At 29.1% G+C, this 24553-nt stretch overlaps 2 protein-coding genes and 2 long non-coding RNA genes across 4 annotated transcripts; 3 read left to right on the forward strand and 1 right to left on the reverse strand.

Moving 5' to 3' along the window:
* Window positions 1-490: 490 nt before the first annotated feature.
* LOC101216819 (isoleucine N-monooxygenase 1) lies at window positions 491-2699 on the reverse strand. The gene is made up of 2 exons (XM_011656750.2): window positions 1657-2699; window positions 491-1362 (listed from the first exon to the last, which is right to left on the reverse strand). The coding sequence occupies exons 1-2, from the start codon at window positions 2590-2592 to the stop codon at window positions 739-741; spliced, it is 1560 nt and encodes a 519-aa protein (XP_011655052.1). The 5' UTR covers window positions 2593-2699; the 3' UTR covers window positions 491-738.
* A 1821-nt stretch (window positions 2700-4520) lies between these two features.
* LOC116404004 lies at window positions 4521-6830 on the forward strand. The gene is made up of 2 exons (XR_004216942.1): window positions 4521-4661; window positions 6508-6830. It is a non-coding gene; the product is annotated as an uncharacterized LOC116404004 (long non-coding RNA).
* Window positions 6831-17320: 10490 nt separating this feature from the next.
* On the forward strand, window positions 17321-22147 carry LOC101216582 (cytochrome P450 714A1). The gene is made up of 4 exons (XM_004146418.3): window positions 17321-17706; window positions 19120-19588; window positions 20460-20841; window positions 21508-22147. The coding sequence occupies exons 1-4, from the start codon at window positions 17394-17396 to the stop codon at window positions 21931-21933; spliced, it is 1590 nt and encodes a 529-aa protein (XP_004146466.1). The 5' UTR covers window positions 17321-17393; the 3' UTR covers window positions 21934-22147.
* A 287-nt stretch (window positions 22148-22434) lies between these two features.
* On the forward strand, window positions 22435-23246 carry LOC116403707. Its single transcript, XR_004216534.1, has 2 exons — window positions 22435-22684; window positions 22838-23246. It is a non-coding gene; the product is annotated as an uncharacterized LOC116403707 (long non-coding RNA).
* The last annotated feature ends 1307 nt before the right edge of the window (window positions 23247-24553 follow it).

A 24553-nucleotide genomic window follows, 5' to 3' on the forward strand; every position in this document is an offset into this window, starting at 1 on the left:
TGAATGAAGAACGAATGCAATCTTATCACAATCCCTAGATGCTAGGAATATTAGATATTCTCATAACAAACTTAAGGATTTGACAAAACAACGTCTTAACAGACATCATTGGCTGAGTAGTGATAGGTGTAATATAAATATATAATTAATCTTTTTATTCTTTATTGATGCTTATCGCTTTTTGTATTAGTAATACAAGCACATATTAGAAAAGAACATGCAAGTGATATGCTTTTACTATCATCAATAAAAGTTTATGACTAGTATTTCCATAAAAAATTAAAATAGACTTCTATCCTTCATTGAAATTAAAAAATTACAACCATCAATAAAAAGAATTACCCAAGACCCAAATTATAACAACAAGGAACAATGAAAACAACTAGAAGGATACAATCACTATGACGAATTTCATGGAGAAAATACATGTAATTCTCTATTTCATAAAACGTAAGTAAGAGGCAGATGAAGGAAATAGGAAAAACTCATGTTATCCCCTTCAAAAACGAGGTAAACTTGGAATTAATTAATATAAAAGTTAAATTATAATTTGTTGATATGTTCCTCACATAACATGTAAACATTGAAGCACATGGAAAAATACAATTACTTTTGCAATAAATTAAAGGATAGTGCATAGATGAACACCACAACCATATCTAGTAATGGAAAGAAACTCACAACCAAATGTTTTTATTCGTAGACTTGTTGGTTTAGTTAGCTTTATATCATTTGTTATCAATAATACATAACATGGGATAAGCGTGGCTCTGCATGCAGATGTAATGGCTTTGAAAGAAAAAGTTCATCGGTTTTATAATAATCTATCTTTGGGGTTCCTGGTGGTAAGCTCCATGAAAATCCTTGTAGAAGTCTAGCAAATAGCATCATGGTAATATTTGTGCCAAGTGAGGTACCAATGCATCCTCTTCTCCCTCTAGTGAAAGTGATGAATCGAAGACTGGGTTCTGAAATTCCGAATTTAACTGTCCCATCTTTTAGATGACGCTCTGGATCAAACTTCATTGGATCCTCCCATATTCTAGGGTTTCGACCGAGACCCAGACGACTTAGTAATACTTGGCTACCTTTAGGGATGAAGTAGCCAGCCACAAAAACGTCAGAGTTGGAAACATGAGGAACATTGAAGGGTGAAAATGGATGAAGTCGAAAAGATTCTCTAATACAAGCTGTGAGGTACTTGAGGTTAGGTATATCAGATTCTTGTACTAGTCTATCTCTTCCAATTACTTTATCTAACTCTTCAAGGGCTTGTTGGATAATCTTTGGTTGATTAAGTAATTCTGCTAGTGCCCATTCCACTGCATTTGAAGGATTATCTATGCTTGCAAGTTGCAAATCCTGCCATACGATAAGAAAAGATAATTTCACAAAATGAAATAAGTAATCAAATATGTCTAAGCAAGAAATAAAGTTAATTTAATTTAGGAGACAAATAATGATTAATTTGCTCGGATGGACGTTGAAAGATTTAGCCTATGATGTATCTAAGTATTTTAATTAAACAAAGAGATGAAATTTTAATGAGAAGAGAAAGTCGTATATAGTTGTGAGACGGTCTCTTAATCTTTAATTTCGATGTCAAATCTGCTACAATATATGATAAAAAGAAAAAACAAAACTATCATATATTACCGTGACTTGAGCCTTAATCTCTTCGATGGACAACAAGGATTTGCCATTCTCATTTTTGAGTGAGATAAGAATATCAAGAATGTCCTCCACCTTCTTTTTCTTTCCATCTCCCCACTCTTGCACTCTTTCTTCTATAATGGGTTCATCATGATTTCTTATAACTTTCAGAGCCCTTTTTACTATCTTTCCATGTCCATCTAGATCAAATGTCTTCAACAGAGGTATAAACTCAGATATAGAAAATGCATTAACATGCCTAAGAATGGACAACAATGCTTGATTGTGTTCTTCTTCTTCTAAAGATGGCCCTCCATCTTCCCTACCTTTTCCGTAGTATCTTCTACTAAAAATCATTCTTCTAATAACGGTACCACAATAATGTCGTACAATGCTTCTTATGTTGATCGCTTCACCGTTTTTAGTGAGGCCGAAAATGTAACGCAGGAGAATATCGGCTTCATCTGTTCTTTGCCCAAGCATTCGATGGAGGGTTGAAGAATTGAGTACTTGAGAAGCGAGTATTTTTCTCATCTTCTTCCACTGCTCTCCCATGGGTGAAAGAACTGTACTTAGATATCCATTGCTCACTATCTCAGCAGTCATGGAGATAGATCGTGAACCGAACACAGAATCGTGTGTGTTTAGAAATTCAAGAGAGAGTTCTGGAGAAGCCACAGGAATTATGTGGGTATTTGATCCAAGACGAATACATGCAATTTCAGTGTTGAATTGCTTCATAACTTCATGGATCCATTGGTATGCTGGCAAGTTTTTGTTGCTCAACATTGCTGGAAGGCAACCAATGAGAGGCCATGGCTTTGGGCCAGGTGGAAGCCGGCGAATTGAGGGAGTTCCTTTGAGATAATATTGAGAAAATTTTATAGCATAAATAATTGAATATATGAATAAAATGATAGCAAGGAAGGTTATGGCCATGGCTGGTTTTGTAGAGTCTTGATGATAAGAAGATTCACTGTTGAATAATAAAGCTTTCACGACTTGCTAATTTTGGACAATTCTTTCTCAAAATGCATGGATATACTTACCACAATGTAACAAACTATTAATACATTTATTCAAGAGTTCATGAAATGGTTAGATTTATGACTCTTGACAATTTTCAAAGGGTGTATTTAGGGTTAGGAATAGAGTTTGGTTCTTAAATGTTAGAGATTAAAGTAGTAAATTATTTAAACTTAAAATATCATTTTTAGTCTCTCCATTTGCAAAATTTTTCAGCCTTTCAAATTTCAATTTCATTAAATTTAGTCTCAAATAATACGTTTTCTCAATTTCTTAAAAAATGGCTTTTTGTTTATCACATTTTTATAATAGAAAATTTGAAAATATATTCTCACATGCTTTATATTTTGCCTAAAATTAATTGTTATTATCCAGTTAATTTTGACAAAAATTAACTTTGAAGAAATTAATTCTAACATTCATGTCAAAAGTTGGAGATTAAAACTTGATTACATTACAAAGTATAGAGACTCAAATAGAATATAAAAACTATCTTGTCCTAAATGTAATCATTTATAGATTTATTTTAGGGTTTTCTTCAAAAAAAAAAAAAAAAACAAAGCGAGCGAAAATATTTTCACCGTATAGAATACAAAATCACACACGTGAAATACATGTAGGCTCACAACGTGAAATAAGAAAAATACCCTTGTAATTAATCAATCACACACACGTAAAAAATGGTTTTGTACCCAGTCTAAACGATCTTGTACCTAGTATAAACGATCTTTTAGCAAGTCAAAACGGTCTTATACCCTTATATCAAGTCTAAAACGATATTGTACCCTTATACCTAGTCTAAACGATCTCGTACCCCAACCTAAACGACCTTGTATTATTGTACTTAGTCTAAACGATCTTATATACTTAGTCTAAACGATCTTATACCAAATCTAAACGATTTATTGGTTATAGTGATCTATCTTTGTCTATCTGAGATAGACTAACTGATTGTTTAGATATTGATACACGATCGTTTAAATCTCGTACCAATATCATTTAAATCTTCTACTAAGTAGAAAAGAAAGATGATGAAAAATGAAGAAGAGGAAAGAAATTTTAGAAGAGGAAATGAAGAAATTAGTAAATAATTACATAAATAATTATAATATTGTAGACTGAAAAAGAAATAATAATATAAAGAAAGGAAAATTGCATTAGACGACAAAAATTTTTTAGAAAAAAATAGCTCATAACATTTCATTTTTACATATTGCAAATTTGGCAAATATGACAATAATCAGGCGATAATCATACGGTAATCTGCTTTTAAATTTGCTATTTTTACAATTTTAAAAATGTATGTGACATGGATCCTATTATCATAAATATTTTTGCTATTTGTGCAAAATCCGCATAAAGAAATTAATAATACAAAGGAGAGATGAATAAATAGCAAAAAAATAAGAAAAATAAGTAAAAAATCGTTTGCATTATTTAAAGACAAACCTAAAATTTATGAAAAATATCATGAGTTTCTTAATTTTGTTACACGGGTAGTAAATATTTGGGTGTTTTGTTATATTTATAAAAAAATAACCTTTATATTATTTACTATTTATTCATTCAAAATTTAGCTTGAAAATTATTAGATAAAAATTTATTTAATTCCTTAATTGATTAATTAATATTCATTTTTGTGGTTATGTCTACTAGGTTTGAGTAGACAAGAAGAAATTGGGGTTAGTTATGACGAAATAAAACCATTTCTTTAGATTAATTAATTAATTCCTTTGTCGTTGATTTATCTTCCTCTACAATTTGGAGAAGCAATAAAGAAATAAAAGTCCATCAACCCTTCATAAATGCTAGACTTATTCTAGTTGATATTGAATTTTGCGTTGAACGTCTGCACATCTTCTTCATATCTTTACTTTTTCTTCTTCATATTTTCGCGTCTTCTTGTTCACGATTTCTTCATCTTCTCTTCCAGAATTTCTTTCTTCTTTGGCATCATCTCCTTATTCTTTTTCCATTATCAGGTATAATTGTGTCCTTCTTCTTCTTCATTATTCTTTTTTCACTATAAATCTGAACAATTGTGTACCAATATCAAAACAATCTTGGTACAAAATCTTGAACCAAGATCGTTTAGATATTGGTCATTATTGTTTCGTTTAGGATTTAGTAAATGATCTTGTATACCAATATCATTTAGATATTGATACACAATCTCATCTTCCACATAATATACTTCCTTGGTAATATAATTTTTTTTTTTTAATGATATTTGAGGTTATGAGATCAATCCTCAAATCTCAAATCTCAAACTTGATTGTACAAGTTTGTGTCACTTGAGATATGTTAATATTATCATTTTTTTTTTCTTCTTTATGAACAAAATTAGTGATTTTTTCAAAGAAAATTATGTTAAATGCAAAAATTCTAAAAATATTTATAAAAATAGCAAAATATATATCTCAACTACTACTATGTCCACCTAACAACATCATTTTTATTTGTTTTAAAGGCTTATTGGACTGAAAGTCATTCCCACGAACAAACACGTGTTCTTTCATTATATTTTGTTCTCATTCACATGCATTCTATGAAAATTTCAAGATTACCTAATATAAAATTAATTCGAACTAAGCACACATAATTTTAGAATTCCTATGATCGAGCTATCGAAATAAAATATAAACCTTGTTGGTATAAATATTAACGTTTAATTCTTTTAAGCCTTTGTTAACTTTTATATTCATTTCCTTATAATCTTTTTCTTTCAGGTATGATATTAAATCATTCATATCTTTCCAAACTCATAATTGTTACCCATATACTAGTTTATTCTTGTCATCATGAACCATCACACTTTGATATTTTACTATCTCTGGTAAACATTGTAGTTCATTTTGGTCTATTAGAAAAGAACCCTTTTTTCAACTAAAACTTAATATAATATTAACTGTAATTTCAACTTTTCCAAGTGTAATTTAATTGAACATTAATTGCAATGTCAATTCCTAATGGTTTACCTTTTAATTCTAATTTAATATGATATTAAATAATATTGTCCAAATTCTTAAATAGGTGGTAAACACTCACAAGATTTTGGGATGTGAAATTTAATTGATGGAAATGAACATAATATATTGATTTGCAGTGCAAATGTTACCGTCTATAATTTTTTCCTTGAATGCATAAACTTACGTCTATAATTTTTTCCTTGAATGCATAAACTTTTTACTCTTTATATTTGTTGATCTTATTAAATGATCACTATTCCGGTTTAATTTGATAAATGTGCTATGATTGATCTTAGGTTCGATGATCTTTAGTTGGATGATTGATCTTTAGATTTGGTGATCTTTTAATTGAAGGATCGACCTTTGTTGATTAGTTTGGATCGATTTTTGACTTATTTCAATCAGCTTCTATCTTGTTGTGAACAACCTCTGTCTCTCTGGTTATCTTGGATCCCTCTCAAACTTTTTGATCGAGTTAGATTCAATTATTAGTTTTTTCTTGAGTTTGGAGCGAGTTAAATCTTCAAGTTGTAGGTTTGTGAAAAAAAACAACAAATTTATCCATTTTTGTGGTCTTCTGAATTTAAAATCATGAAATTCTATATGTTCTCTACTTTCTAACTCTGGTAGACTTCGAGTGAATGTCTGAAACAGTCTACAAGAAAATTACTATTTTTTTTGGATGAAATTGTTAGAAAAAACTATTAAAAAAAGCATGATGAAATATCATCTCCCAACAATTAAAAAGGTAGAAGTTATCTCGGAAAGTGTTGTATATGTAACTATTGACATTGTTCGAAAGAGTTGCACTCAGAACAAAAATTGCACAACCAATAGGAACATTGAATTTGTGGAACAGGTACACAACGATGGAACGAACAATATAGTTACAAAGATCAATCATCCAAGAAGAATATCAAGTCCAAAAAAGGGTTAGAATCTCATCACTGTCTTTAAGACGTTTTACAGCTCTGTATGGTATGGAAACAGTTCAAAATTGGATGTCACGCGTTCCAACGATAAAACAGTCATCTCTATCAAAAGTACATTGGAGTAGCCTATCTTCTCACCCCTTTAATACATAGGTCCTTCAAGCCCAAACCCATAACTCAATGTAAGAGTTCGCAATGAAGCTTCCACTTGCAAATCATTTTTAAATAAAATAGGGATAGTTGCAAATTTGGCAATTAGATTCAAAATAATTAAGGATACAACAACATTTTAAAAAAATTGTAAATATAGCAAAATTTGTCAAATTCTATCAATGATAAAAGTTTATGAGCGATAGATCATGTTGTAAATATTGGTCTATCACTGATAGACCATACGAGTCTATCAACGATACAAGTCTATCAGTGATAGTTTTGCTATATTTACAAATTTTTTTAAATGTTGCTATATCTTTAATTATTATTCCTTAAATGGTCATCAATTACAATTACCCAATAAAATAATAATATATGTTTTTAAAATAAATTTCTCATAAGCAATCCCCTACTTCAAAAGTTTTTACTAACAGTTCCTCAATTAAATTTTTTTAAAATATCTTCATTGAGTAGTGTCAATATGTACAACACTATGCTTAAGCAAATATGTTAGATGAACTCGAACCTTTACGTAGTGAAGATGGTTTTTATAGAAAAATGACAAATATTTAAGGGTAAGTAAAATAGGTTTTAAGTTAAGGGTAGAATGATAATTTTCATTCGTGGCAAGTTTGTAATTATTCTCATCTTCTATCTTATGTCTTTTAATTTAGACAAAAGAAAAGGAAAAAAAAAAAAAAGGAATGGTAGTCGATAGTCACACTAAGGAAGAGGGGGTGAGTGAGAGACAGAGGCGTTCGATGGAGCATTGATGTTGGAGTTTTTGCATCTTCCCGATGGTAAACTACGTTCGTGGTGGAGCTAGCGGTGAACGATGCACGTTTGCGACTTTATTTCGATGGTGATCGGCATCTGGTAGAAGCTTTTTTCGGGCACTATTATGCGTTTCTACAAGTCATTCAGTGTTGGGTTTTGATCGAGTTTACTTTAGTATTGGGTTTTCTACGGCTTTGGGTCTCGGTATTAGATGTGTCACTTCTTATCCTTTTCCTTGTGATTATTTGGCTGTTGCGTTCTTGTTTAGATTGTGTTCTCTTATTAGTGCATAAAACTATATCAAGTGGTGGGAATTCGGTATAGTTATAACAAGTGGTAATAGAATTTGGGTATATTATTCCCAACAGTTTATAATATATATACTATAGAAACTCTTGGTTTTCAACTTCATCTCCAACAATATCTCAAATACAACATTATTGGAATTGTTGCAAACATAGCAATTAGATTCAAATTAGTTTCACTTGATCAAATATTTGGACGAGTCAAATGGTTACACTCTTTCCAATTTTTCAAATTCAAATTTGAACTTCTAATTTAAATAAAAATAATCCAAACAATTAATTATATTTTAATTATTAATTAAACAGCTTAGTTAGTTTGATTTTAGTATCCCACTACTCTCGAATATTCTGATCATCCAATTTTGAATCCTTGTTAGAAATTCCGATATTCAATTCTAATGTAAATATCTGGTTCTCTCTCCTTATATGTTTAATTTTCAAAAACTTCAAATTTATTTATCACATTGTTCTAAGTTTTTGTCCGATTTAAGCTATCAAGGTGACCTAATGAACCCTACATATTATGTGCTTCAAAAATTGGAAATTAACCGATTAAATTCTTTAACATACTGAAACATTCTATATAATAAATTGAATAACTCCTATATCACTCAAACTGAAGCGTTAATAGATTAATAATCTTACCTTTATATCAAGTAGTGCCCTCTAACATAAAAGTTTTGATTTATTAGTTTCTACATGTTAGTTTTTGAGAATAATATATGATTTAAATATTATATTGATTCATTTAATTTATACAATTTTTTTGGTGTTGTAAAGTATTGAGATATAAAATATGGACACGTGAATGAATATATTTAGTTATTAAACTCAAGGTATAAAGCTGAGGGGAGGTTGCTGCTACCCATTGGCATATCGGTTTAATAGTCAGCACTGACACACCTCCATTACTACTTCACCTGTCTTCATCGTACAATCTGTAAAATGTACTAAAATCTCATCGTTTCAAAATCTGTGTCCAAATATCACAACATATCAAATCTATTTTCTTTTTCTCTTTCCTTTATAATTTTAAAAAAGAACCGACTAGCTTTCGGTGATGGAGACCAGGGTCATTCAACAAAAAACTTCATCAACATAAATACATATCTACTATTGTATTCTGCATGGTTCTAAGTTTGCTTTAACTACTATTCCAACCCATAGATGTTTTATCGAATTTTGTAACTTTTGTTTTCGGATATTTCTAAATTTTTTTAAGGTTATTTTCATATATTTAAAAATAGATTTTGAATATTTTAGAAAAGAATAAGTGATTTTGAATTATTATCATTAGTTTGACGCATTAATTTTACAATGATCGAATTACAAAGATGATAGTTTTTTAAGATTTAGAAGTGATTTAATAAATGGTTATGGAAAAATCACAAGGTATTTAAGAAGCTGAGTGCAGTATTCTCAGCACTATATATACGTTCAATCAACACACTGCTTTTAGTGATGGTTGAATTTTGTGAAATTTTCTCTTACAATTTCACTCATTCTAAATTTTTGTGGCTATATATTTGCACATATTTTACCTTACCTTTTGAGATAGGAAGCTTCATTAAAACCAATTGAATTTTCCTTTTATTAATCATTAAATTGTAATTTACCATTTTAATTAATATTTTGAGTCAAAACATAAGTATAAATCAACTCAAATAATCCTTATATGGTAATCTCAAACTTAATAATTAACGAGGTTAATTTTCAAAAATATAACAAACCAGTAAAATATTTACGACTCGGGTAATAAAATGAAAATAAATTATGAAATAGACTATTTTTTAAATATTTCAGGTTTACCCTTTCTTTTGCCATTTTTTTTCTTCCATCGTATTTTTCTCTTGTCATTTTTTAGATATTTATGTTTGTCATTCTTTTTCATGCAAGTTTTTTTTTTCTTTTCATCTACATTTTATTTTCTATTTTTTCAAAACAGTATTTGGTTTAAGGCTGTGTACCAAAAATATAAAAGCTCTATTTTTTTTCAAACTGTTATTTGATTATTTAAAACCGTGTGTCAAATATAAAAGATCGTGAAAAAAAATTCGTTAGAATATTAGATTGTCAAATATCGTGTAACAAACAATCTTTTAAAATCATTTAGATTTAAGTAGACAAATTTAAACGATCAAATCTAAACGATCGTGTAGAAAAAAATAGTCAATGTAAATTATCGATTCCTAAATAAATTATCTCGATTTCAATTATTGTGTTATATTTCTTAAAAAAAAACCTGGTAATAATAACTTTGTTAATAAATATAGTTTAAATGAATGAACTATAATTTTGGTTAGAGAAAACAGTAATGAAGAAATTGGAAGTTTGGGAGCAAAAAAGAAAGTAAAAATATATGGTGATTACAAGTGAGCCATATTTTGTTGATAATGAAAGTGTCCTTTTCAAATACGTCATTTATGAAAATAATTGTAAAACAAACATTTCCAGGAGATAAACTCAGAATATTTAGTTGCGGTGGTGACCTTTTCAAATTTCTTTCTCAAAATATATATTGCTTTTAACATATATCTCTTTACTTCTAAATTCTTTTTAACTCATTCTCTGTTTTCACTTTCAATTTGTGTTACTTATACAAATATATTAATATCTATGTATGTCTATTATTGATCAAATCTCAATTATTGCTATAATTTATAAACATTTTATCAAATTTGTCATTTTTTCTAGGATTCTCTTATGTTATATATTATATTTTAATTATTTTAATATTATATTTTTTAAAAATTTCCTTGTTCTTGTTCTCCATCATTTTTACACCAAAATTATAGAAATGGACATCTTTAAATTTTGAGTACTAAAAATAAATTTTCTTTTCATACACAAGTTTACTATTTTTTATAATAAATATTGTTTTTTCATACAAATTAAAGATTGTGATAATTAACTATTTCTTAAATAAAATTAATTAACTATTTGAAGTATACAAAAACACCACTTAAACTTAAATGCCTCTGTCTTTCAAAAATATATATATTTATGAAAAATAAGCATTTTGAGAAAACATTTTGAATGGGTCTGTCACATCAATATGGTAATCATAAAAGGCTAAAAGTATATGTCCTTGACTAGAAAAAAGATTCAAATCACCAATATAATTAAACTACAACTCATATTCATGCATATGTAAATAAATACACAATATTTATAGCAATAATAGCAATGGTATCCAAGGATGGAAATTAGATTGATCATATTTATACTGTAAACGAAATTGAGCCCTTACCTTTCATTATCACTAAATCATACACAATTTTTAAATTACTACTGATAGATTATTTAAGAGAGAATTTTGTGGAATCAATCAATCAACATTAAAAAAAAAAGAAAAGAAAAGAAAAATGAATGTTTTACAAATTAAAGGCCTCCAAGTGATTTGATAAAAAAAAAATTAGACACTCGAGACCCAAATGGTTAAAATATAGATATCAAATACTTTAATATATATAAATCTTCTCTAGATCTTTTTATAATATTACTCCATTTTAGTCCATATCTATGTGACACAATATGCTCATAAAGTTTGACTTAAAAAACCCTACTATATATTTCTGTTTGATTTGGAAAATAATAAGCTTTTATAATTATAATTATCCATATTTAGTTACTTTTAACTTAAAACATTTATTCTAGTGAGGTTGCACCTAATTTTATTTTTACTCTCTAGATACTTTCTCGTAAAACAATTTCTATCCAGATTTAGGTTAAACTATACAAAGATAAATGTCCCTCATTTTTTTAAATAATTTTTGTTCAGACTTCATATTTTTTCAATTAAAATAATAATTAATATTATTACAATTGAAAATATAATTATTATTCTAAATGGTAAGAGTAAAGTATATTTTTAAAAGAATTGACTGCAAATGAAATTAATTTATAAGTAACTATATTTTATAAAAGCTCAAAGTTAGTTTTCTATTTTCTACCGGTGTTGACTATAATTTATAAAAACAACGTTGAAGGTTCAATCTTTTATACAACTTTCAGTACTATTTGAGGGGTGTTATTTTTTTACTATAGTTTTCATTAGTCTCAAGAAACATGAAGATTCATAATTGGTAAATCTAATTTTAAATGAGATTTTTTTCAAAGTTTTCAAATATTTGACACTTCAAGGATAGGATAGGTAGATGACAAAACAAAGGAAAACTTAGAGATTAGAATAATTAGCGTAGAAATTTAAAGAATTAGTTGAGAATAAATTGCAATAAAAAAGTTGAATAAATATAATGTTGAAAATTTTAGCTTTTTTTGCATTTAAAAATAGTAAAAAAAAAAGAAAAAGAAAGAAAGAAAGTTTATAAATAGAGACGTGACGTTAAATTGATAAGACTATAATGAAAGACAATAATATAGGTGAATATTTATTGAAGAATTGGCAAGTTTTAAGAGAATTATTGCATAGTTGGTCTTCATCATTCATTGCTAGGGTCTGATTTTATACCTTGACTTATCAGGATTTGGTTTTCATTAAACACTACTTGCTCTCTTTACATTCATACCCTATTTTATTATATATATACACCATGCAGATGAATTTTATTATATTTTATAAATAGTTATAACATTTTGCTATTTTTTAAAATACTTCAATGGAAAAACTAAACCTATAGACATCTCTTCTCCTCCCTTAAAACTTTTGTTTTGATTTATATTGTTTTTCATGTTTTAAAAAAAGGAAGAAATTTAAAATAGAAGAGGATGTTAGTAATATAAAAATATTTTTATAAGAAAGCTAAGTTAGATGGTACCAAAAGAATAATAAAAGAAAACATAAAGAAAATAATGAAAAAGAGTTTGAAAGGGATTGGTGAGGAAGAAAAAGAAAGTTTGAAAGGGAGGGGATGATTCAATGAATGTTAAATACATGTATGTAAAATTGATAAATACTATATGCATAGAACTTGAAAAGGGATGGGGATATTGATAGTGATGTATGAGATATTAAATATTAGGTGTGGAGTTGTTAGACTTGTACACCTCTATGGCCCTATACTAGAACTTCCTAGAAATATAACTTTCTTTCAAAAGAAAATAAATGTAAAGGGCATCAATATTTTTTAGGTTTAAATACTACATTTTTTAGCGGTACTCATTATACTTTTAATAAGTAATCATTTTTATCTCTATATTTTGAACATTTAAAAATTAAAACGGTATTCAACTATATAGAATAATTTCGAAAACGAAAAAAAAAAACTTACAGTTCCACGATAAAAATACATAAAATGTCACTGTCAACACGCGATTTAATAAATTTGGTATACAATCGACTTAAAATAATCGTGTACCAATATTTAATGATTTTTCTAACCAAGATCTTTTATATTTGATACATGATCTTAAACCAAATAACGGTATGCGTTTGCTATATTTTGTATTTGAAAAAATATATATATATTTTGGATCTCAAAAAATATATTCACGTGAACGATTTTGGTGAAGCATGTTAATTTTTTTTTTTTTTTTTTGGAATTATAAATATGAATTAACTATTAGTAGTAATAATTAATGATTAATGCTTTGTGTAAAAAACAATTAATGATGAATGGTTTCTGAAAATAGGGAAAAGAAAAAGAAATAATTAATATGATACATCAATTATAGTGTAATATGTGGTCCAATCCAACTCTCTACTTCAATGGAAAGCCTACTCAACGTCTCTTTCTATTATATTAAACAAAAACTTCAAACCTCTATTTTTAATACACTAATTTGATATAACAATAATATCATTGAATCAAAAGTTAAACATCACCTTATCTCATCAATTTAGTCGTTCTAGTTGTTTGAGTTTGGAGGTAATTCTGTTTTGAACTAAAATAATTTATCTATTTTATGAAAACACTATATAAAAATAAATCAGTCATAACTAGTTTTAACTTGTTTTGAAAGTTGAAGTGATAGTTAGATTCATTTTGGTTTTGAGTTTGAAAATCACATCAAGACATTTACGAGTTGTTTTGAAAGTTAAAATCACATCTTGACACTTACTTTTAGCTAATCTATTGTCATAATTCCTATATGGTTACCTTTTTTTCCCATTATATCTAAATATTAATAGGGATTGGATTAAACTAAAAATTAGATTATGAAGAGATTATATTGAAGGAGTTGGTCAATTTATGGAAGAAGGTAGCTAAGTGTTATGTAAATGATGTGGAAAAAACTAGGTTGCCCATGTAAGTATTTGTCAAAACTTAATGACACAAATATTGAATTGAGTAAAGTGACATTTTATTTACGTATGGAATGTCTTTTTTATATAATAAATATGTTTATCATGGAGAAGCAACAACTTAACTCAATTTGAACACGATAGTACTTAATTTAATGTTGGCGATAAGAACAACGACATTATTTAGATTTATTAGTTTAGGATTTAGGGTTTAGGGTTAAAAGTAGGGAAGAAATATAAAAGTACAAATTAGTCATATCCAATATCTAATCAATGGGTGTTTATCCTTGAATCTTCAACTTTTCATTACATAGTATAAATAGTATTAAAAGAATTTCCGAGAGATATAAAAGTACAAATTAATCATCTCTACTTTATAGGAGATAGGATTGAATTTATCCTTAAATCATAACTTTTGATCACTTAATATGAATAGTATTAGAAATTATTTCTAAGAGATATAAAGTACAGCTTAGTCATCCAATATCTACTTTAAGATCCGAGTTATCTTAACTTTTCATCACGTAATACGAATAGATCAATTAGCAAAAAAAAATTGTTTGAATGATAACTCTTAATTTAATTGATTGTATAAAAAAATTATTTGATGATCCTATCACTATCAATGAATCTATAAAACATAAATACTTTTACTTTATAATTCATAATTCAAAAAAATAAATTTTCTCTTTAAGTTCATGTAATTAAAATCATGTCAATTATGTGTTTTTTTTTCAACGTTTGATAGTTTTTTTTTTCTTATGATATAATGAAAATGTTGATTGATAGAGGTGAATTCTATAAGCACGTAAACATGATTAAAATGTTGTCAAACATAAATTTAATACCCTATAACACACTCTCCCTTCAAGCAAATAAATAAAATAGCAATTATTCACTCTTCATGTCTAGTGTAACCCTAAAAAAAAGTTAATACATACGTGAATTTGTGAAAAAAATATTTAATAATATAATATAAGTCATAACCACTAACCATCACTAATAGAGTCTGGAAGGGGTTGGGAAGCACGTGTCCTACTGGAGTTATTAGTTTTTACATTTTTAATATAAACTCTCAACATATTTTAACTATATATATATATATATGTTAAGTTTTATAAAGGTAACAAAACACAAAAATATTTATAGTTCGTGTAACAAAAACAAAATGTCCATCTTCTTCTCTTAATATTGTGAACGTTTCGTCACTTCTCTCTTTCTTCTTTATCTTCTAGATTTCTTCAACTTCTCTTTTAGATTTTTTTTCTTCTATTTTTAGACGAGTTATTTTTTTGTTTAAGTCTCCTATTTCATTTTCACCATTTTTCGACAAGAATTCTTTGAAGCTACTTCATCTTCCTCATATTCAAGAATTTCAAGATTGTTTAAATATCACTTTTGACATGATTTACACGATTGTTTACCATTGTCAACACGATTGTTTAAATTTGAAACTTTTTCCGTCGTTTAAAATAATCTAAATGATCATGTAAATGATCTAAACACTGTGTTCACACGATTTAAACGATCACTTAAACACCATGTTCACACGATTTAAACAATCACTTATTATAGTTAATGCTTAACGCGATTGTTTAGCATGATCAACACGATCATTTAGATTTGAAGTCCTTTTTCTCATCATTTAAAAAGAACTACACGATCGTGTAGATATGATCTAAATGAACGCTTACCATAGTCAACACAATTGTTTAGCGTGGTTGGCACAGTCGTTTATATTTCAAGCACTTTTTCCATCGTTAAAAAGAACACGGTTTGTTGATACTACCTACACGATCGTGTTATCATTACCTACATGAACTTGTATCATAATCGTTTAGAAAGAAGAATTACACATGCGTGTGTGATCGACTAATCGAATGTTGATTGAGACATTTTTTGTATTTTTCATTGTCGGTATGTAGGTTTTTTTCTTTTTCCAAATTATTCTGCATAATATTTTCTAGTTTGTTATATTTTAAAAAAAAATTCACCAAAACAATATAAATACAAAACACTCAAATTTTGGGGAGAGGTGGTCTAAAAGTTAACGTTTAAATTTAGGGTTTCCATTTTTTTAAAAAAAAGAACTTCTTACTTAAATTTTGGTTAACAAGAAAGGAAACAAATTATATTTTTTTCTTCTTCTTCTAAACAACAACCTATTTATTTATTTTACCATTATTTTAAAGCTAAATTCAAGTTTGTACAATTTACTTTCTTAATTAGTTTCTAAAACTATGACTAATAAAATATTTGAAATTTCAATTTAACCTACCTGTTAGAAACCTCTAAAAAATGCTCATAAATATATAAACTTTCCATCTAGCCTAAAAAAAAAATCTATTAAAATATAAAGAATGCTTAAAGATTAGTAAAAAAAAAAAAAAAGTTTTTACTTATTCTAATTAAACCTTAAACTTTGAATGTTGTTGATAATAGTTATATTATTTATTTTCAAAGAAATATGTTTGGTACCTGCATATTAAACACACCATAGGGATGTCATGATTTACTATATATACTCTATATATCCTTTAAAGTTTAAAATCTATATATGATATAAATTGAGATGTTGAGCTAAGATTTTAACCTTATACAAAGTTATGCTTCTAACAAGAACTTTTGGATTTTTTTGCTATGTGTTAGTTTTACTCATTTTGACGATATTATATAATTTAAATATTCTATTGATGTGTTTATATGAATTTTTGTTAGGAGTAGATCCATATGGGACAACGGAGCAAAATGAAAACTTATGTATATTTTAAAGTTTAGAGATCATTTATAAAGGCTAATTTAAAGTTGTATGAATTGAACTTCTAATACTATAATATGGAATTAAGCACACCTTAGAATTTTTTGCTACGCCATTGGTAATAGCTATGGTAATAAATTTATATCGTCATGAGAACATTTTCAGATGCATTTTTATGAATTTAACACTTATTTGAGTGATGAAAATCTATAATTTCATACTAAAAGGTAAAAGGAAATATCTAAATCATAAAAGAAATTAGATAAGTAACTTCTTATAGAAATATTAAAAAAAAAATTCATCATCATTTTCATACCTATCGAGATTTAAAGGCTATCTTAATATAACACACTTTCCCCTCAAAGAAAAAGAAAAATGAATAATAAAAGGAAAGGAAAATTATAAGGCAATGTTAATACTTTCACATGTCAAGTGGGGTCCTCTCTCTCTCTTTCCTCCAATGCTAATCCTTTACCCTCTTCTCTCTCTCTTACATCACTCCCATTTTGACTTTTTTTTTCTCTATATAATACATAGAAGATTACAAGACGGAAGTTCATAAGGAGAAGGAGAAGGAGAAGGAGAAGGAGAAGGGTTAAAGATTTTCATTACGCTATGGAAGGGTATGTAATGAGTGGTTTTGTGTTGGTTTTCCCGACCGCGATTGTGGTAGCGGTGGTGGCGATATTGCTCCATTTTTACTCCTACGGTGCGTGGAGGAGGACGGCGGAGGTGAGAAGGAAGTTGGAAGCACAAGGCGTGACTGGACCGCCACCGTCCATTTTGTATGGTAACTTGCCGGAGATGCAAAAGATCCAGTTGCAAACGGCTGCTATGGCTTCTCCATTGCATCGTGCTTCCGCGATTGTCGCTCATGATTATACATCAACTCTCTTTCCCTATTTCGTCGAGTGGAGGAAGCAATATGGTATTTTTGTTAATTTCTATCCTTTTGTATTATTGGGTTAAATTATAACGTAGTCCAGGTTGATAGAAGTTCTGTCTAACTAAATAGTTTGACAATTCTTTTTTAAATTTTTGAAATTTTCTTATTTGTTTCACGCAATTTCATACAAATTTAATTTTATGAAATGTTACATTTAATTGAGAGTATGCGTTGTATGTTGAGTGAGTGGACCTAATGAAGTAATTTTATATGCAATCCAAACTTCTAGGAATAATATAATTTAAACAAGAAAATCTCCTCCATTGTAATGGTATACACACACATATATATTTTATTGTTTTCAGACAATATTATAATTTTATACGAGTAGTGGAGATTTTAATATTCTGACTACAAATAAATATTATTGTTGCCTCAATCATTCCACCGTCTAAAAGATTGAACAAAATTTATTACACGTTTTGTAAATTCAATATTAGTTTTTTTCTTTTTTTTAAAAAAAAAATTTAAATAGATAAAAGTAGTTTTCATGAATAGTATCAAAAGTCAATTCTCATAACCTCGACTTCAACCCAACTTCCTGTCCATTAAATAGTGCATAGTACTAAATACACATTTTATTTTAATTAATGCGTTTACTATTTTTAATCACATCTCCATCTTATTTTTTTGGATCAAAGGTTTAATTATATGGAGTTTTAATAACATAAATATTTCATCTCAAAAATAAAAATCCTTTGATAACATTAGAAGAAGTTCGTTTCTGATATAAAATTTCTCCACTTCTAATGGATATTCTCAACAAACAAAAATCATTAATATATATATATATATTTATTTAATTAAATTCATTTTATAACATTAATCTTTTTTGTTTTTCATTGCCACAATATATCTGCTCTATCCAAAATTATAACCAGAATGCATACAAAACTTCAAAGTACTTTTAAACTCTCTCACACAATCCAAAACAGTTGGCTACATTAGAATTGTCCTTTTCAGTAATTTGTCCTACGTGCCTCTTTCGTTATAATACAAATAGATTAGGTTAAAATTTCACATTTTGAATTTTATACTTTTAAAATTACATTATTGTAACCTTTAAACTTTTCAATTTTTTAAAAATTCTCACATATAATGGATAAAATATTTAGAATTCTTTTGTATTAGAGAAGAATGAATTTTTAAAAAAATTGAATTGGTTAAAAACTTATTAGACATACAGTTGATTAACTCTATATTTAATTACACAACTTAAAGTTTAATATTTTTAATATTAGATAATTTTAAAAGTTGAGTGATAAATAAACTAAACAGTAGAGACCGAAACACGAGAGGATGAAACACAAGAATGGGGCATGGATGAGTAAATAGGAGAGGCCCTATGAATTGAATGTAGAGAAACTTTGAGATGTTGTTTGTTTGGTTTGGCAGGGCCATTATACACGTACTCGACAGGGACAAGACAGCATCTTTACGCCAACAAGGTTGAACTTGTGAAGGACTTGAGCCTCTCCAACAATCTCAACGTGGGGAAGCCTTTCTATGTCACCAAAAAGCTTGCTCCCATTCTCGGCCAAAGCGTCGTCCGCTCTAACGGCGCTGTTTGGGCAGTGCAACGTAAGGTCATTGCCCCCGAGTTCTTCATGGACCGTGTCAGGGCCATGGCGTTCCACATGGTCGATGCTGCATCGTGTCTTATCAACAAATGGGAAAGCAGGGTTGGAGATGGAACCATCGAGATTGATGTGGATGAAGATCTAAGAGGGTTCTCGGCTGACGTCATTTCTAGAGCTTGCTTTGGGAGCTCATATGAGAAGGGGAAGGAGATTTTTTCCAAGCTTAGGGATCTTCAGAAGTTGATTTGTGAGGATAGCTTTCTGTTTGGTTACAGTTCATGGAGGTTATTTTCTCTCCTTTTTCTTTCTTCACAACTAATTTTATTAATACTAACAAAAAAAAAAAAAAAAAAAAACTTTAAAATTACTTTAAAAGAAAATTGGATTGAATCTGAGTCAGCTGAGTCAGCTGCCTACACACCAGCATAAATGTCTACGTACATATTGATGTGTCACATTTGTATTGGCTTATTAGATCACTCATTGAATGCAATAGAATACTATTGAAACATGTTCTAAATATCTTCCACCATAATTAATTCTTTTATAAAATACTTTTCTAATACACTAAAATAAACTTTGAATAAAAACTTTTTGGATGCATATTTAAGTGTATATATAGCTATATATTTCATACATTATCTTTGATCACTTAAATTTTTTTCTAATCTATCTGAAAATTATTCAAAAATAGTTTTAAACTAATTCAACATTTTCATTGTTTTTATTTACTAAGATAAGATTGTTTTAAAAAATATTTTATCAGGGAATTTGACAACTTTAATAATTTGGAAGATTTGGGTCAGTCCTTTCTTTGATTCATACTAAAATATTCATATTTTTTACATTCTTATTTTTGTCAACTTCTTACAACTCTTTATTTTCGTTACTAATCAAATGACTCCTAATAAAGTAAATGTACCAAATGTGGGTTAAAGTATTATTATTATTTTTTGAAAAATAGTGGTTAAAAATTGATTTTATTAATTAGAATCACTTTATATATATTTGAATAATAAAAATAAGCCAATAAATTAAAAAAAGAAAAGAAAAAGAGAAGAAGAATCTCTTTAGACTGATAATAATTGAGGAGCTGAATTGTGTTTAAATTGACAATAGCAATAAGATTAATAAAGGTTTTAATTTGATGAACAGTGATAGATTTTTGCAACCACGCAAACACAAAAGAATAAATAGGTTGGAGAAGGAGATTGAGTCATTAATATGGGAGACGGTTCAACAAAGACAAAAAGAATGCTCTAAAACCTCCTCGTCGGACAAGGATTTGTTGCAGTTAATAATGGAAGCCACCATCGATGACCCAAATATAGGAGCCAAGGACTCTTCCAAGAACTTCATTGTTGACAACTGCAAGAGCATCTACTTCGCCGGCCATGAGTCCACCGCCGTGGCCGCCACCTGGTCCTTGATGCTCCTCGCCCTCCACCCCGAATGGCAAGACCGTATCCGCTCTGAGTTTGCTCAGGCTTGTCCCGACGGCCACCTCGACCCGACTGCCACTTCACAACTCAAATCGGTAATCTCTCTCTCAAACACATAGTTTGTTTTAGATTGTACAATAATATGTGATTTTGCAGGAGTAAAACTTGTTTAATTAGGTTTATTTCTCCAAATATTAGAAATTATTATAGTATTGCATTTTTTAAAAATTGTAAATATAGCAAAATTTATTGGTTAGATTTTATCGTGGATAAACTTTAACAATTTTGCTACATTTACCATTTTTTAAAAAAATGTTACCTATGCGAATATTTTAAATCTATACTTCTATACATATACTAATCTAATTGTTTTATATGTAATTATCATTTTCTTTTAAGTTGTTTAATTTGGAATCTAATAGTATATAAAAAGTTCAATGAGTTAAGAGCACGATGTTTTATAGTTATGAAGTTTTCGAACTTTTGGAACTAATAAGTGGATCACTTACTTCTTGACTCTAACACCTACTTCTTAAATAATAGGTCTTTAAAACTTTTTGCGGAGAAAAATAAGATAATAAAAAGTCATGAATTTTAAGATGATGATAAAGAAAGAAGGGTATGGGTGGAATCTAAGTTTTTAGGAGAATGAACTGAATTGTTGCAAATTTAAAATACTAACTAATTGAAACCAAAAGTAAATGGTGGACACATGTGTATACTCTCCTAACCTTAGCACATGAAACAACTGGTGTATGTAGGTGAGTATGGTGATTCACGAAACGCTACGATTGTATCCACCAGCTGCATTTGTGGCGAGGGAGACATTTGCTGAGACACAACTTGGGAATGTGGTGGTTCCAAAGGGCGTTTGCTTATGGACTTTAATTCCGACGCTGCACAGAGAAGTTGAAATATGGGGAGAAGATGCAAATGAGTTCAAGCCAGAGCGATTCGCAAATGGGGTAGCCAAAGCATGCAAGTTCCCTCAGGCCTACGTGCCATTTGGGGCAGGCCCTAGACTATGTTTGGGGAAGAACTTCGCATTAGTTGAATTGAAGATCATAATTTCTCTTATAGTTTCCAAGTTTAGATTCTCGTTGTCTCCTGAGTATCACCATTGCCCTTCATATAGAATGATTGTGGAGCCTGCAAATGGTGTGAAGATTGTTTTCCAAAGGCTTTGAATTGAGGTTTAAGAACTTTGTAAATGAGGTTAATTTAGCTTAGGGTTATTGCTGGGTCAAGTTATAAGAAATTGGAGTGATATGTTTGGTATGTGTGTTTATTTATCATTTGGTACAAGTTTAATTTGTTAGTTATACAAGGCTACAGTACAAATATACATTATGGAAATCACATTTGATTCACTGTACTACAAGCTAAATTCCTTTTCAATCATATTGATGAAGATTAATGAAAATTATTGTTGAATATTAAATTAATCAAATTGTTTAATTAATTAATTAAGTTGAAAAAATTTAAATCAAAGGTGTTAAAATTGAAATTTTAAAATATTTGTAAAAAAGTAAAAGCTGACATTTTGACCTTGGTGGTCAATTTTTTTTACCAAAAGTCCGAAGGTTAACTTAGACACATTTAGTGAACAATCCCACGTTTAAGTGGGATTATCCCATTTTTAGCAATAGTATGAGTGAGCTCCCTACTTGGGAAAGTGTTCTTCACTCAATCTACCACAAATCCCACTCATTTAACCAAGTTTAAGTGTTCAATTCTTATGCAATTGATTTGCATGGCTATAAATATATGAAGGTTTAATTAGATTAATCTTCTTAGTTGTTTTTTAAGATTTCCTGAAAATCTTAGCACTACCGAAAGCTCTCTTTCATTTCTTCAATTCTCTATAAATTATCACACTCATCGGATCCCAACATCTCGATCTATGGCCAAAGATCAGTCAAAAAGACTTTTGTAATGGTGATTAAATTCTTTTTTATTATTTTGAGCATGTTTTAATCCTAAAAATTGAAAGCAATTAGAGTGTTTAATTTGTTTGGCTTTTGCTAGCATGTTTATTATCTTCTATAAAATAACTAAGTGTAAGCTTCAAATTGGTCCTCTGGCGCATAGCATTTCAGGAATGCCCTGACGCTTGTCTGGGGTAGAATTCGAGAAGACCTATACAGATGAAGCGCAGGGGTGCTAGCTTGGTGCCTGCTGGACGTGCTTTTCAAAGACCTCAAACCTAGATGAAGCACAATGGCGCTCCCCCGAGGTGGAGCGACGCACCAAACTTGATTGAACGAACATCACACTAGAAACACAACAACACTCTCTTAGGTGAACCACTGTGCTTTGACAAGCTTGCACCCTCCTGATTTCTTTCTATTGTGTTTAGGGTATCACTTCCTTTATTTAATCATTGTATTTAAGTTCGGTTTTAAATTATTTTCTCTGCATATAGTTGTTGAGTTTTGACTAGCTGTTGAGATTTGCTCCTAGTTTTTCTTTTTTGTTATATGCTGCTTGTTTCGTCTTTTATTGGCTCTCAGGTGCATTTGGAGTGTGGTGGAATTTTTTTTTGAAGAAGTTGTCAAAGATAAGTTAACTAGTTCGTGTACTCCTATGGTGAGTGAGATACGAAGATGAGATAAAATTTTGTGATCAATCATTAAAAGAGTGATTCAAGATTATTAGGGAACGATCAACTGATGTTTGATTGATTGCATAGTGATATTTAATTAAGGGGGAGGATTTCTTTTGCTATTTCTTTGAAAAACACTAGTTAATGTTCTAATGATTCATTTGTCAGTAAAAATGTGTCACTAAGTACAGAAGGTTAAAAATATGTTTAGATGTCTATACTTTTGGTCATAAGTCTATATTCACGAATTATAACACAAAACAATATATAATCTCTTATCATAGGTCAAGGACCCCTAAATGTAGATATTGTGTCATTGAACTCGATAACAATGTTTGGTGTTTAAATAGTTAGATCTACTTATTGCTCTCAAAGTTATTACGTCAGTCATTAGCTGAAGTGTATGTTAGAAGCACCTTATTAACTGAATTATTCTTTTTTCATTAGGTATTAGTTACGTAATCTGTGTCTGATATGGAATCTGTGTGCGTGAAGGAAGCTCTACACAAGACCTCGTGTTTTGGATTATTCTAACTATGCCTACTAGGAAGCTAGAATGATTGCCTTCTTGAAACTAATTGACAACAAAACATGGAAGATTGTTGTAAGTGGATGGGAGCATCCTATTGTAACTGATATTGCTAGAAAAGTATCTCAGAAGCCAGAAATCTCTTGGTCCATTGCAAAAGATGAAACGTCTCTGGACAATTCTCTAGACTTAAATACAATTTTCAATGGAGTGGATCAAAACATGTTCAAATTAATTAACACATATACGTCTGCAAAGGAGACTTGGAGTATTTTGGATGTAGCTTATGTAGGAACATCTAAAGTGAAAATGTCACGATTGCAACTTTTAACATAAATAATTGAAACCCTAAAAATGTCTGAAGATGAGTCTATAGTTGAACTTAATGATCGAGTTCTTAACATTGATAATGAATCATTTTCCCTAGGGAAAAATATTTCAGACACTATGCTCGTCCAAAAAGTTTTGCGATCTCTACCTCCTCATTTCATCATGAAAGTTACTGCCATTGAAGAGGTAAATGATATTGCTTCTTTGAAAGTAGATGAACTTTTTGGTTCTTTGAGAACCTTTGAACTAAATCTTGATGATGGAGATTCCAAAAAGAGAAGTGGAGTTGCTCTTCAGGTTATAAATGAGGATACTTCTCAATCGAGCAAAGAACATACTCATG

The sequence above is a fragment of the Cucumis sativus genome, chromosome 5 (genome assembly GCF_000004075.3).
Source record: "Cucumis sativus cultivar 9930 chromosome 5, Cucumber_9930_V3, whole genome shotgun sequence".
Taxonomy (NCBI): Eukaryota; Viridiplantae; Streptophyta; class Magnoliopsida; order Cucurbitales; family Cucurbitaceae; genus Cucumis; species Cucumis sativus.

What these genes read in the sequence shown, in the direction of transcription:
- LOC101216582 (XM_004146418.3), top strand. Translation starts at nt 17,394, where the DNA reads ATGGAAGGGTATGTAATGAGTGGTTTTGTGTTGGTTTTCCCGACCGCG. An exon ending in TTTGGTTACAGTTCATGGAG is followed by an intron (nt 19,589 to 20,459) that starts GTTATTTTCTCT and finishes TTTGATGAACAG; the next exon opens with TGATAGATTTTTGCAACCAC. An exon ending in CCACTTCACAACTCAAATCG is followed by an intron (nt 20,842 to 21,507) that starts GTAATCTCTCTC and finishes TGGTGTATGTAG; the next exon opens with GTGAGTATGGTGATTCACGA.
- LOC101216819 (XM_011656750.2), bottom strand. Translation starts at nt 2,592, where the DNA reads ATGGCCATAACCTTCCTTGCTATCATTTTATTCATATATTCAATTATT. An exon ending in AGATTAAGGCTCAAGTCACG is followed by an intron (nt 1,363 to 1,656) that starts GTAATATATGAT and finishes ATCGTATGGCAG; the next exon opens with GATTTGCAACTTGCAAGCAT.